Source organism: Lampetra planeri, chromosome 2, assembly GCF_965212315.1.
Source record: "Lampetra planeri chromosome 2, kcLamPlan1.2.h2, whole genome shotgun sequence".
In the NCBI taxonomy this organism is placed as follows: Eukaryota; Metazoa; Chordata; class Hyperoartia; order Petromyzontiformes; family Petromyzontidae; genus Lampetra; species Lampetra planeri.
This window is the reverse complement of record NC_136108.1, coordinates 11,080,614-11,096,256: the sequence shown is the minus strand read 5'-3', so window position 1 is coordinate 11,096,256 and position 15,643 is coordinate 11,080,614. Positions and strand designations below refer to the sequence as shown.

At 43.0% G+C, this 15,643-nt stretch overlaps 1 protein-coding gene across 2 annotated transcripts; it reads left to right on the top strand.

Annotated features, from left to right (window-relative positions):
* The first annotated feature begins 283 nt into the window (after positions 1 to 283).
* On the top strand, positions 284 to 8,851 carry LOC144727775 (sugar transporter SWEET1-like). 2 transcript variants are annotated; one of them, XM_078606883.1, is made up of 7 exons: positions 284 to 479; positions 1,925 to 2,648; positions 3,091 to 3,168; positions 3,308 to 3,431; positions 3,558 to 3,719; positions 4,892 to 5,011; positions 7,515 to 8,851. In XM_078606883.1, exons 2-7 carry the CDS (start codon positions 2,566 to 2,568, stop codon positions 7,632 to 7,634), a joined length of 687 nt encoding a protein of 228 aa, XP_078463009.1. In that variant the 5' UTR covers positions 284 to 479; positions 1,925 to 2,565; the 3' UTR covers positions 7,635 to 8,851. The 2 variants fall into 2 exon arrangements, with proteins under 2 accessions (XP_078463009.1, XP_078463019.1); XM_078606893.1 differs by lacking the exon at positions 284 to 479 and adding an exon at positions 526 to 1,231.
* The last annotated feature ends 6,792 nt before the right edge of the window (positions 8,852 to 15,643 follow it).

Here is a 15,643-nt window from a genome sequence, read left to right as displayed (position 1 = left end):
CCGCTCTGCTCCACGTCCCCTCCCGTACAGCACCAGTCACGTTTCATCTTCTTCTGCAGTCCTCCTCGTGCCCATTTAGCCCCCCCCCCCCCACCATAGGTAACTTTGTAAACCCTCTCGTCACCCCCCCCCCCCCCATAGGGCTCTTTGTAAACCCTCTCTTCACCCCGTCCCCCTACGTAAGGTGGCCGCACCGAGGTGAGGCAAGAGCGTGAAGGGGGCGTGGCAAGAGAGTGAAGGGGGCGTGGCAAGAGAGTGAAGGGGGCGTGGCGTAGCCGAGCACGTGGCGCGGTGGGAGGAGACGCGCAACGTCAGTGGCGGCCGGGTCGCGGTGAAGTCGCTTGCGGGAACTCTCCGCCAACAACACCAACATCACCACCACCCATCCACTCGTCGTCATCATCTCCGTCGTTTCGCGTTGTCCCCGCGTTATTCGGAACGCGTCGCTGCGTTGTCGAGAGCCATCTCGAGCCACCGCAGTGAGTTGTTGTCGTGGTCGTTCGTGCGCACACCGAATCGACGCTTTAGAAGTTCCCACCGTCGCCAACTTTCGCACAGCCGGGAGACTTTTGATTTAATCAATAAAGTTACTGGATACGAAAGAAGGCAACGGTGCCCGGCCGTAAGTGGCATCTAAAGTTACGATGGCGATGTCACCAATGTTGAATTGAAAACAAAGCAATTTACAGAGATTTGTAGAGACATTGCCGGATTATGTCGTCCTCTCAAGCTGGGTGGGTTTGTTGGGATGTGATTTGTTCTGTAAAGATATTAGACGCTGGTCAGTGCGGCTATGCACTGATGTGGTTTCAATTGACCAGCGACTGCGATGTTTGTTTTCTCATTCATTCACACCTGATGACGGTTGCTTGTGTAGCAATCGAAACGTACTAAATTTATTTTCTTTCTACGTGACTTTACCGAAAGAACCAAAGAGTATGGGATAAGGGTGGTTATGTATGGATGGGTGACGATAGATTCAGATGTACATCGCCGCTGATGTTTGCCCTTGACTGGGAATCAAGCTGGGGTCACCTGCTGTGATATACTCTGCCCGTATAGTACTTAAAGAACACGGGATTAACGTCGAGATGATGTAACGATGACCCCCCCCACGCCAGAGAGAACGCTTGTGTATATATTGTACAATGTTCGTAATTTAAATTCTAATTGAAATTCTGTTTTAATCAAGGACGCTCACTGTCTCGCAAGCCCGGGGCTCACGACCCAGGTGCATAGCGACCACAACCTAGGGGCAATCACAATTGTAGCTGTATTTTATCTTAATTAATTGCAATGACAATGTAATCGTGATTCCAGCTCACAATGCTGCAGTGATTATAATTGAAATAAACCGCTGTAGTCGTTTTCGGAATCATCATCACGATTCGTGGGACAGATGGGCCCCGTAGGTGTCAATTGTTTTATACCATCGAATATTTTAAGTTATGATGCAGGACAATAACGTTTTATTGGTATTATGGCTATTTGTTTGAAAATGTAATTGCTATTTCGTAAATGTCAGGAAATCAGACGTTTAAACAAATACAATGAGCAAGGAAATTTTCCAAAATGCACTCTGATTATTTTGAACATTTACGATGTCTCGTAGTACAGTATATCACTAATTCGCTGCGACCCAAATATTAAGTGAATACATAAGTGAGGAGATCCTATGGAGACCAAGCTTCTCTAGCCCTGGCGTTGTCGGGGCATGCATAAATACTAAGATGTACTGTTGACCGACAGTGGTGCAGATTAAGATATTAGTTTTATCCGCGGTTGAACTTGTAAATACCGCGCAAATAGCCACGTTTATTTAGGTTATTCAGGCGTGATGTAATAAAAAAAAGCCTTTTTGCAAACGTTTTTAACTTTTCAAACGCTGTCATAATTTCCACCATCCCCCCCCCTCTTCTTACAGATCAACTACTGTACTTCAACTTTACGTCCGTGATCAATGACTTAATGTTGACGTCCACCATCCAAGGAAGCTTTAGAGAGGAGTGCAGTCAGGCAAACACTTGACCACAACTAATTCATGTCCCCATGGGTTTACCGTGCGTGACGCTTGCCGAACGAACCACTTGCCTTAAATCCTCAAAAAAGATATAACTCGGCCAGGCACTTGTATAACTTGACGGTCTGATTTGCTGCGTTTCAAATAAGATATGGGTGAAGCTGTAGCCTGCTGTTGAGATTTAGCTTGCTGAACATAGCTTCATGCAGCCAGCAAGGTAACAATCCGAAGATCGTACAGATTAAGAGGTCAGTTTTGGTTCAGAATATTTTTTTTACGAATTTCAAGCTCTTTAGACGGATGCTTAAGACTGAAGTGAAATTCATCATCTACATTTGTGAAAACGAACAGAGACTGAATGGGAACATGTGCCCCCATGACCTCGAGTGGTGTGTGCAAGATTTCATCACGTGTGGATTTTTCAAAAATCCTCTTTTATGTTAGCCTGCATTTTACCCTTGGAGCTTGGCATATTTGTGTAATATATACATTATTGACGAGAAGCACATAAGTGAATACTTTATTTTTTTTAAACATAAACAGTCATGATATTGTCTTCATATTCTACACAAGACATCGTGTCAGCCGTGGCCACCTTTAGTACCATCGCATTTTTTTTCACCGGAATGTAAGTCATTCATTCGCAACACATTTTACAAAACACTGAAAGCTTTGTCATTTGTACGGCTGCAACACTGTTCGCATCGTCGTTTGCAATGTTTAAAAAATATGTCATCCATAATAGAGGTTTTTGGGGTTAAGTCGCGTAAATATATAAATGTGTCGTTAAACCTGCCACCACCCGACAGCCAATTCGTAAGGTTTGTCACGTAAACAGATTGGCATGTTCTGTTTTCGTGACAAACCTTACTAATTGGCTGTGTCGGGTGGTGGTGCGTTTAACGACACATTTGGAACTTTACGCGATCTAACCCAACAAAACCTGTATTATGGATGATATTGGTCGCGAAAGCCTACGTGTTAAACTTTAAATATATCATTGGTAAAAAAAAGATTGTTTAACAAAAATATTTTCGTTAAAGCAAACTTGTTTTTTGTCTGCCCCACAGTGATATATGTTTGAAAATTAAAAGGAAGGGGAACACTAATGGATTATCAATGTTTCCTTTTGTCGCATGCACTGTCTGGTAAGCCGCATTTGATGCCTTGATGACTTTCAGATTACATTTTTTCAATTCGACGTCATAGCCAAAACATTGTTGCAAATGTTTCGTTCCAAATGTTTGGTGATTCACAATAATACATCATGCACTCATTGTCATTCAGTTCAGTGCTGTGGTTGAGGTATGGATTACTGAAGACTGACATGACATTAATATACGTCAATGCTGCTGGGGCTTTTATAGAGTTCCTGTACGTCCTTTATTTCTATAGTCACGCCGACGAAAAGGTATGGCACAGTATCGTATGCACTTTTTACATTACACCATTACAAACAGCATTTATTGTTGCGTGGTGTTGTACATTCATGAACGTGACGTGTCGAGTTTTTAATTCGGCATACCTGTGTTGCTAGAAACCACTTCACAGGATGTTGTTAGGGGCCACGTGCATCCTATTCGCGACGCTTGTTTACATAAAGTACTTGGCGGAAGATGTGGAAACTGCAAAGTATCACCTGGGTCTGCTCTGCACTTTCGGTGCAGTTATCAATTTTGGCGCGCCCCTTGCTTCCATTGTAAGTCAGCAAACATTACAGCTGTTGACATCTACGCAGTTTTCAGAATTTTTAAATGTAATAACATTGGTTAAACAAACAGTTTCGTATGCTTAATTTGTAATGTGTTGCTGTGTGAATATGTTTAAAATAAAACACTTTCATAACTTGCTTTAGTGTTTGGCCAGAAATAAGACGCTATATGAATAAAAATAAGATTTGAAAACGGTAAATATAGGAAATGTAGATTGTGGTCTGCTTTTGATTACATTTCGCTCAGAAAAAAAATCTGGCTTGTGTAGAGGGTTGGACTTTGTTGGAATATTCACTAGGTGGCAGTCATTCCACATAAACATCATGGATGGCTGTTGACATGGAAGGACTTAAAATGAAAACCATTTATTTTCTAAGCCATAAAATACTATCCAAAACATCTGCCTATTAGCATGCTCAGTGCCATTACTACACTGATGTGAACCGGCATGATTTTTGGAAAGTTAACTGTTGGCAGGCATACGTGTTTCTTTCCTCTAAACTGATGTATGATCCACATGGGCCCAATACAATTCGATCAATTTAACATTTAATAATGCCATAGTCTGAACAGGACAACATTGAACAACTTTTTTTTCATTGGCACCATTAAGGGCGTAATGTTAATGTCATGTTTATAATTACAAGTGGACAAGTTTGTGGAGATTTATTTTGGGGAGGCTGCCAATGTTGAAATTGTCACCAAGAAAAATAAGACATGGATGGTGTTCTACACAGCAATGGACATTTAGCTTCTGAATAGCGAATGCGGGAACAAAACGTGTGCCGTTTGTGTTGATAACAAACAAGTATAACCCGTAAAAACAAAGTTTTTCACTATAAATCCTTTATATGCGTGGCGGCTAGAGTCCTCTCGTCCTCTGGCTTGAGATGGCTGCCACCTATGGGTCAGATGATTGCCTGCCACCATTAAGCAATTGGTAATTAAATATAAAAAAAAAATTACCTAAAAAGTGTAAAATTTAGGAAAAAAATTTTCACGAAAAGAAATTGTCACGCACAACGAGTCTGTCCAAAATGTCAGCTCGATTGGATCACGGGAAGTGGGTTAAAAAACGACCGAAAGATTTGCACGGTCGTAAGCAAGCAAGCGAACTTAATATAAAGGATTTAAAAATAGCGCTGTGTGTGTGTCGCAGGCTGAAGTGTTGCGGACCAAGAGCACGGAGTGTCTGGCCCTCCCCTTGTGCCTCGCTAACTTTGTCGTGGCTCTGGAGTGGTTCATATATGGAGTCATCATTCATGATAGCTTCGTTAAGGTTTGTTTTTGCAAAATAATAACGATTTTTAGAAACCCTGTCAATTCACTGCTGGATAGAGGACTACTTAGTGTAGGAGTTTTAAGGAAAAATGTTTAATATGCATGCTGGTAAGTAATTTCTTAAATATCAACGTGGTGCTGATTTATAGCAGAATAAAAATTCAGCACCTTGTTATTGTTTAATAATATATGTAACAAAACCATAGTTTTAATGTAAAGTTGGTGTAAATTTATTTAAAACGGTTTTGTAAAATTGGCTTGTATATTGGTATGTACATTTGATCTGGAACATTACATTTTTTTAAATCATCTAGACCTAGCTTGGTCTAGATGAATGCAGTGTGAATATCTCAGGAGAAATTAGAAAATCACATTGAGGAATATAATTTTTAATTGTAGTTTAGCTGGTTATCGTCACACATGGAATGCAGCAGTAACATTGTGTTCTAGGCGTAAGAATACATAGTTACATTCTCAGGTCAATATACATTCTTCAGCAATTTCCCCATTTGGTTTGAAGTACACAAAAAATACCCTGATTTGGCTGTCATCCAGATTCTTGATAAGTGAAAAAGATTCCACATTGCAGATAAAACTGCTTCTCTATTTGAAAATGTTTCACAAGGTGAAGCATTTATTCAGGCAATAATTTTGCAGTATACATTGTTAAGTTTGTACATTCCCATTTATGCATATTTAATGTTTGTTTTTGCCTCTTAGGTGATATGGATTATTAAATATAGATATAATACAATTAATACAATTCTAAATATACATTTTGAGCTGCCTGTAAGTGAAACTACATCGGTCATCTTTCAAATGTTTATGCTTAATTATTAAAAGTGTGTCTTAATGCATCTATAATGCACAAGTGGCATTCGTATACACATATCAATGACATCTGAAGTGCTGGTGGTCACAGTTTGTCATTATTGATATTTATGACAATTTAATGCAGCAGTGTGTGGGACCTTTGTGCAGATTGATGTCTGCGTTGGTAGAATTCCACATGGACCATTCTTTATTGAGGCCTTTTGCAGTGAATGATAAAATATGCCCATTTAGATTTCATTGCATGATAATATCTATCAAGATTTTGTGTAGAGGACGAGAACTGTCCTAGGACTTTGTGAGCCTCCAGCAGCAACCAATGTCAGTGGATCAAGCCATGTATTATTGCTTGTATTATTGCTTCAGAGAATACTCTGTGCACAAATGAAATATTGGTGAGATAACTGCCTATTAATTCACCCCTTCACTTCATTTGGATCCTTCCCCCCCATAGCAACGGGGACCCCTACTGTTTTATGTTCTGCTGGCATGTAACAGAAATTCGCATGACATTGGATAATGAGGGGTTTACCTTGGAGACAGTTGTGTGTATATTTATGCTGAATGCTTTCAACCTTTTAGAAAATTGGACTAAATCACAACGTGGCAATTTCACGATGGAGCCATTGTTTTCCACTTTCAAAAATATGCCGCAACTATGGTCACATAGTGAGTTAAGCAGGAGGGTAATTACATTAGGCATTATTATAATTTTGCACAGGTTATCATGTTACAAATGCCATACCTTAATGATTCTATCCATGCATTTCATTGTTATATTGCAAATGAGATCACATAACATTTTTAGTGGTCCAGTCCAATGCTATCAGATTACATACGTTATCTGTCCATGGCCGTATTGTGGCCATCGCAAAACGATTTAAAAATAGTTTTTACATTACATAGTACTCCATATGCATGACAGTGGCCATGCGGGCCCTTTGTAATCAGGCTTTGAGGTGAAGGTTTGATAAAATAATGTATTTGATGGCAGATTCATGCAAAGTTTGAAAAGCATCACATTGTAAAATAAACAAAAATCTGACAATTCTATTCATTTCAGGGTATCCCTTTTTGTTCCTAATTGCTTATAGGCTATTGTACACAAAGACATTGAAGGCATGTTCTAATTAATAAATAGTAAGATGATAAATTATTGTTGTCACAGAAAAGTGTTACTGTATGTGCAATATACTGCAGATAAAATGTAAAAACGTGATGAAATATCCACTTGGGCATGTAATTCTGAAACATCACTTCTTATCTGCCTCTCGGCTGATGTACCAGAAGTAATGTATGGCTTTTTACTGAATAAGTGTACCCTGCATGATCATAAGAGGCATTCCCATCAGGTGCATTCTCCCCAGAATTGACATCAGCCGTGAAATGGAGTTTTGAGATATTTCACAAATTTCCAGTTACGCAAAGGATTGTTTTTCTTTGGCTTACTTGAACCACGATTATGTTAACAATGAGAAAAAACAATGCAAAAATATATTTAAACATTACGGTATAATTACAATAAAACTAGACAACGACATTTAACTACTATGTGGTATCCTTAATTATGAATGTGTGGTACGAACGCCACATGTCTGAATGCTCTAATAACAGGCTACGGAGAGAACAACAAAACAGTGTTTTTTTTCGAATTTTCTTCTCCAATACAGATTCCAAATGTGCTGGGATCAATGCTGGGAGTGGCACAGCTGTCGCTCTTCGTTATGTATCCAAGGACTGAAAACCCACCACGATATGATATGTCGTCACCCACGCTGAAAGCTCCATAAGTGCATACGTATCGGTGGCTTGGACATTGAATTACACAACATCTGTGTTGTACTATCAGCATTATACAAAGTGTTTGGAATTTTAAAGAAAAATGGATGAAACTTTGTCAATGGATATGGGTGTTTTTTTTTTACCTTGACAAGTAAAATTGTGGGTTTAGAAACCTTGTAACAAAAACTAAGGCAACAGGAAATGTGTCAGTATTTTAGAAGTCTCAATTCTTTTTCACCTTAGCTGCCTTAGGCTTTAAATCAGTTTTTATGAAAGTATGTTTACAAATGCGAACTATATATTCAGACCTTAATGGGATTGTTGCATTTACACACCGTCGTGCATCATGATGATATATATTGCTACATGCATGGTAAAGAACTCTACAGTTCCATTTGATATGTTTCATAATGTAGCCAAAACACATTTCTGCTCGCATTGTATCGGGGTTGGTGGAATGTAGAGTTCACTTGACCATTGCACAATTGTGCCCTTTTGATGCAAGTTAATAAATCACTCGGTGTCTACATCACATCCGCATTTGGATGAAATTGTCTCGGCATGTTTATTTGAGGCGTGATATATCGATTTATTTACGTGTTGAATTTCTTTGGCACCGTACATAGCCAACCGTATTATTCGGAGGTGTGGGGTCTAGGTCAACAAACTAAACACAAAAAGGAGTTGTAATGAAATGAGTTTGCAATCCATTTAAAAACAGCTTCCTAATATCGGAAGGAAGAGCATTCCAGAAGGTCGCAGATGAGCATCTGAAAGCGCGCGATGCAGTTACCGTCTTTGTTCGATAGCCAAAAGCCAATTCCAGGATGACCGGAGTTCACGTGATGGTTTATGCTCTTTGACGAGATCACAAAGGTATTGTGGTTCATTTGTGGCAAGCACTTTGTGTGTTATGTTAATGCTAAATTACAGTCCTTTTTCAATCCACTACTGGATGAATGCCTTCCGAGACATTTTCGGTTATGGGGGGTTTACCCATACTTCCACAACGCTGGTCAGTGTGTATTGATGTAAAGGGGGTCCAGGACTGTTGTTGACACTTATTCACTGTGAAACGGGATGGGATGCTAGGTTAGAGTAGTGCAATAAACATTGCTGGAACGCTCCTCACATACCTTTGTTAAGTGTTTGCTTTTTTGATGAATTTGCCCCGAGGCCTGTTTGTGTTTCAAATGGATTATTAAAAAAAACGTAATTGGACCAATATGCTTGCATGAGTCTTTGTTTTTTGTGCGCGAAAGATCACTCAATTTAGCAATCTGCACTGATTGTGCAGCATTATATTCAGCCACAAGTTTCACCGTTCTCTGCATTGCCATTTGCCTAGGAATGCATTTAACAGTCTAAATGTACACGATTCCCTTCAATATACTTTCAGTTGGAAATACTTTCAGTTGACTGAATCCAGCTGTTCAAGACTCCATTGGTGGTGAGTCGGGGTTTTCTCCCAATGCAATATCGAAACAAATTGCAAGATAAAAAAATGTGCAGATACGTTTCATTTTCGTAAGGAAATGCCATTGCTTTTTTAAACGAACAAACAGCAATTGGTTTACAATGTTAATATAATCGCCTTTACTGTATGTGTATGCAAGTTTTGCATTTATCTCTTACTTCGAATCTAGAATTATCTCTTACCCTTAAGATGACTCGTTGGTCACAGAAATTAGTTCTGACCAATACATAGGATACAATCGGAAATGGGAAATACCTTCAATGCAATTTGCAGATCAATAGCTTGGCAAAGGCAAAATTGAGTTTGGGAAATATATTTGCTCGGTGTGTATTAACACGAGGCCAATTTCAAAGTCGCCTTGTAGTTGATCCCAATAGACTGTTGAGTGTACAGTAACGCTGCATAATCTCACCGTGACCTTGAGCATTTCAACAGTGACTTTAGTCCTTGGGCTTCTGCAATGTTAAGTGTCTAGGTCTTTTCATGCCCCAGTGTGCCTATAAGATGTCCAAATTTGATTACATTATAAGCACATCTGCATCTCAATAAGGCACACGTTCCTACTTGCCTTTTCGAATTGTATTCTCTTTATAGTGTCTTTACAATACGAACAATATAAACACGTGTTTGCGGACCTTCTACCTTGTTGTAATGTGTTGATTGGACGCTGTCCCAATCTGTTTAACAAGGCATCATTCAATCCGTATTTGCATGCAAATATGATTTTGCCCCAAAACACCAAAAAACCATACTTAGTGCTTATGCAAATGCAATGTCCATTTTTTTCTCTCCAATGCGTGTCTCTTTGAACGGATGAAAACAGAAGCCAACAAATTAACGCCTCCGCTTTCCATTCCCCGCGAACACAGCGTGATAATTGGCGTCGCTCATCGTGTCGTGCTATTTCAGCACCGCTGTCTTCATGTAAATTCCGTGGAAGGGCCGATTGCGCAACTGGCGTCGGGACTTGCACAGAAACCACCCATCAGCAGCAGAAAGGGTGGTTTTTGTTGCTGTCAAGATTTAACCCCGCCACCTCGATAGCCCCCTTATGACTAAATCGGCCGCAATGCAGCGCCCGACCTCGTCAGATCTCGCAAGCCAAGCAAGGTGGAACCCCGGATGGAGTGATTCGACGGGGGACCACGGGGCATTAAAACAGGCTGCTGCGGGGTTGCGTTAGGGGCCATCCATTTAGTGCGTACGCATGGGAGGGGAGAGGGGCGGTTAACCCAATCGAGTACGCTTGCGTATGGGGGGGGGGTCTACTGACGATGTACGCATAGGGGGGGGGGGTGAAGCCTCGATAATAATTTTTCTACATTGGCCTTCAAATGAGTTAGATCGTCCGGCGGTGGAATATCTGCTTAAAAACGTTGATATTATTAATCCTTGATCGTGTCTGCGTGGATTAAATATCGGCCGTTCTATAGGATTCAGGGGGGGGGGGTCCGTCAGGCGTACGTACGCAGGTGAGGGGGGGGGGGTCTAAAAAGTCCGCGTGCGTCCAGGGGGGGGGGGTCAAGTTTTGACAGATTTTTGCGTTCCTACTCAATGGATGGCCCCTTATTGGCAACAAGGGGCAATGCAGCAATTCCGTTATTGTACAATACTATGTATGCCCCCCCCCTCCCTCCACCGTTAATGCTCCTCCCGCCTTCATCAAACCCGGCACTGAGCAACCTCGAGTCAAGACCAAACAACGCGCACGACCCGCACGGCGTCGAGAGGTCCTCATCCAGCAGTGGAGTTATTGTGAGTGCCGTATTGTAAAGCTCTATTCCTCTGCATCCACGTGTTACGCATTCACGGTGTGGTCCGTTGAGCGTTTTAGCAGTGGTTTGAAAACGTTCAAGGTGGGGGTGGTGGTGGTGGTTGCGGCTTGCATACCCAGGGCTCAATTTCGGTCGGAGCTGCCCTGGGCTGAACTGGGGGGGGGGGGGGGAAACAACAATTCCCTGCCAACTCTGTCTACCCCCCCAAGCTTCACGTGGCAGGCGAGTGGGCACAGGTTGTGGTGGCCTGGACCGTTGGAGAATATTCCATGAGAAATGAAGCCCTCCCTCCCTCCCTCTGCGCGCACACTTGGGGAGTTTTCAAGTGCGAGCGCGGATGGCGAAAACAACCCCCCCCCACAAAAAAATGGGGGGGGGGGGGGGACGGTGATGCCAAAAATAGCCATCGTTTAAATGTTAATGAGCGAGGCGATTGAAGTCCGTGTTGTCCGTGCTTGAGATTTGGAGCCGCGCGAGATGCGCGCGTTGCGACGACGCGCACACGAGATGCGCTCAGAAAGCCGAGATGATCCCATTATCTTTATAGGCTTGTTGGGGCAAGTGCTGTAACGATATACAGGACTCCGTAGTAGGCACCCATTAACGATCGAAAACAGCACGCGAGGGGGATGGCGGTTTGGCCAGTAGCACACCACGCCCGACCGCCTTTGTCTCCCCATTTTCTGCCGTTTACATAACGCACCAGACACGATACAGTACTCATTTGAGGCTGAGTCGATCTAGAAGAGGTCCAGAATGGAGTGAGATACAATTTGCGATTGATTATATCTTTTTGTCGGAGAATTGAACTCGGTTCGTAAATCTTCCGGTGTAGTGAATCATTGTGCCACCGATTCTCACACAGGCGCATTAATCCACCTGTGGCGTCGCATGTTTGGCATAGGTCCTGGTGCAAGAAATCAATTGCACCCCCACCTCTCTCACCCCCATAATCTAAAGTCCCCCGTCTTCGTAACCCTGTTCTTGGGCCCCGGCGCAGTTGCACCGCCTGCACACCCCGATGTCTAACGCCAGTCCTCCGCGCTGTTCGTGGCAGTGAATGTAACGATCCACATTGACTTATCAATTAATGTCAATTCTCCAAGCCCACCATATGTTGTTACGTTTCGTGGATTTATACTACTTTATCGGTTCATAAATCTTAATATGGCCCTCTAAAGCCACTGGAAGCCGCTCTCCAACATTACCGTGTTTTCAAAAATAATCGATTGTTGAATGTATTCGTGAACTTAACTCGCGACGATTCATGGCATCTCGACGGAGGTGGCGGGGGTGGGGGTGTAAATCGTTACACTCTAAATCATGAGTGGAGAAGCAGTGTTCCAGAGGCAGCCCGCGACTTCGATATCAAACTGCCTGTGGCCACATTGAGGCCGAGCACTTTTAAACGGTGCGGAAACGACACTATTTATCCGTCACTGTTAGCATCTTAGCCGAACTTGATCAGGTACTAGGGGAAAATATTATGGACCTGGCAAATGCTGTTAAGACTTTAAACGCAGTCAAGTCACATATTACACTGCAAGAAGCTCATGCAGTGTGACAAACGCGACTGCTGAAGCGTTTGTTCATGTGTGTCTTAGTGGGCCCTCAGTGAAGAAAAGGTTCCGTACCCTGCCCTAAAATGAACCCTGTCCTTAGTTGAAACGTGGCTTTTCGGGGTTAGAGCAGGCGAGACTTCTTTGTGAGGAAACCTTTTGTCAGGGAGACCTGGAGAAAGAAAAAAATGTACAGACGATTATGTGTGGGATTATGTGGCGCATGCAAATGTGTAGTCAGAAAATATTTTTTTAAATATAAAATGTGCCGTGAAACCGTTACACCTATTTTTTTAAATCATAACGCTTTTTTGTATGTATATATGTACGATATAATGGTATATTATCAGTATACTAATAAAACAAACTCAATCGACTTCGATGAAGGCCGTGTCTTGCCATCATATAGGGCATTTAACGTTAGCATACTGGTGAATGCAGGTTGGTGAATCGTGTCAGGGAAGTGAGGGGTTGGTCAGGACCCGTTTAGATCTTCTCACCAATGATGTTAGCCGTGGTCAGGAATACAACTTGATAATATTTGGTACGAGAATTCAAACATGTCCTGACACGTACAGTTCTTCAATACTCGCGTGCATAACCTCGTATCATCATTATAAGCCAACGTTTGGGTTCAATAGGGGAAATGTTCACGCCTTTTCCAGCGAAGGTTTAAATCGTTAATGCACTAGCTCTGACCATCTGACTTCAGCGTGTGGTCATAATAATGATCGTAGAAGTGAAACAATACAAATAAATGTTGATTACAAAGTTGCATTGCTATTGCGTTCAGGAATCCACACAAATGCATTGTTTTTATTTCATGTTAACGTATCGTAACATCATTTACCGTACGTGTCTGACTGACCAGGTCTGCAACAACTGGCTATGCAAGGGAAACGCCACTTGAAAGGGTACACAATGTTCTTACCAAATACCTACGGGTCATTTTGTGAGAATATCTACAATCGCAAATAGCGTATCAATATAACCAAGTGCTTGGAATTGAGTCTCTCTTCATTAATCAAACGTCTACCCACTTCAATGTGGGCCATGCGTTTAATAGAAAAACTCGCGGGACTCCAGACAGCGAAGTAGAAGAAGGTCTACATCTATCTCAGCCTCGCCAATTAACAGTCGTCAGTGGTGTGGCCAGGCGGTTGTGTGGAGGGATGAGGTCCCTCAATTGACGCTGACGTCCGCCCGCCTCTCCGGCGCGATCGATGAAAGTGAGCCTTCACCACGGTCTCGCGTGTGGACCAGCAAAGCGATGAAATAAAATGATGGTAGTGCCTTACAGACTCCACTGCCCACACGTTACCCGGCTGGTGACACGCTCCAGTCCATTATCACAGTGAAAGTGGTGATTTTGTTTGTGTGATACCGTGTTTGCAGTGGTGCACAAATCACAAAAAAACTCAACACATTCGTCGATAACGCTGCTCACTAAAAGGGGAAAATGGCAACGATCTCAAGCATTGAGACCCTTTTTCACGACAGATAGATTTCGAACGCAGCCTTCTCCATCTCTCTGCTATAAAAAGGACCATTTCCCGAAACGTAAAATAAAATCCCTTTAGGGCAGTGAAAAATTACGAATGTGGTGGAGAACACGCGTTAAGAAGACGTCAGCGTGCCGCCATTACGTTAAACATGCGATTGTATTGCAACACATTTGTTGGAAATTTGCTGCGGGTATAGCTTATGGTGATTGGAATAAGGGGTTTCATCGCCCGGGTTCCTGCTTAATTGCACGCGGTATGTATGTACGTACGTATGTGTGTGTGTGTGTTGAACTTCTTTCGCATCATACGTAGCCAAGGACAACAAACTAAACAGAAAAACGCAGTTCTCAAGAAAATAGTTTTCAATCCAGATTTAAAAGCGCATAGCTCGATTCGCATTGAAATATCGGAAGGAAGAGCGTTCCAGACGGCCGCAGAAGGGCACCTGAAAGCGCGCGATGCAGTGCCCGTCTTTGTTCGATGGTTCGCCAAAAGCCGATGTGAGGATGACCATTTAGTTGGAACGCAAGCAAAGGTGACCGCTGTTCTGTTTCCCCATGACACAATATAGAATGACGGAGCTTGATGATGCCGCGATGAACAGTGGTGTCATCAACCCGCTCGTGAGCACTCCGCTGGCAGGGCTTGAACGACGCCAATTAGACCGCTGGAAAGGTAATGGCACAGCTCTGCAATGTATTGCGCAGATCGCTGCTGGCGGAATAAGGCTACCACGATAACGACAAGAGGATGCTCTTCAGAAACCCCCTCTAGGCCATCCGTCTTGGAAGAGTTGGCAGTACCCACATCCTACTCCACCACACGCCACCTGATGATCGATTAACTGTGGCGCATCCATTTATCCTGCTCCGTGGACAGAGGCGTGGGTATTTAAGAAGCGTGCCCATTTTTGTTCCAACTGCCGCTCCGGGGAATCGTTCTGGTGACCTGGATTACAAGTCCAACGTGCTAGGAATTACGCCACAGAATTGCGTACCCTTGATACGGCACTATACGAGGGGAAAATACAATTAACGCATGCGTGCAGACACAGTAATGCAAAACATACACGCGTTAGGCACGAATCCCACGGTCAATTGTTCGTGCAATCCGGGCTTGAACAGCATGGCTCATCTCTTACCACAGTTCCCACCTGCACACAGCACACACACCGGCATCTGGGGGAAAAAACCAAGCTAACTCGCCATTAGCACTAGACAGCCCACCCACTGATCCTATCCGAATCCAAAATAGCCAACTAGCCTCAAGCATTAACCCTTCCATCGACCCTTGCCCTATCCAACCAGCTAACCAGTCAACCATCCACTCGTGCTACCATTCCCACTGACCGTAACCCTGATACAACTAGCGAGTCAACCAGCCACCAGTACTAACCCTCCCCCTGACCGTACCCCTTTTCAACTAACTCGCCAACCAGCCACGATTACTAACCCTCACACTGACAATAACCCTATACAACGCCAACCAAACACTGGTACTGCCCTCCCCCCTGACCCTAACCCTATATAACTAACGAGCCAGCCAGCCACGATTACTAACCCTCACACTGACAATAACCCTATACAACGCCAACCAAACACTGGTACTGCCCTCCCCCCTGACCCTAACCCTATATAACTAACGAGCCAGCCAGCCACGATTACTAACCCTCACACTGACAATAACCCTATACAACGCCAA

Excerpts from the sequence above, each read along its gene's own strand:
- LOC144727775 (XM_078606883.1), top strand. The coding sequence starts at position 2,566 with ATGATATTGTCTTCATATTCTACACAAGACATCGTGTCAGCCGTGGCC. Across the intron at positions 3,169-3,307 it reads TTTGTCGCATGCACTGTCTG|TTCAGTGCTGTGGTTGAGGT; the intron begins GTAAGCCGCATT and ends ATTGTCATTCAG. Across the intron at positions 3,720-4,891 it reads GCGCGCCCCTTGCTTCCATT|GCTGAAGTGTTGCGGACCAA; the intron begins GTAAGTCAGCAA and ends TGTGTGTCGCAG.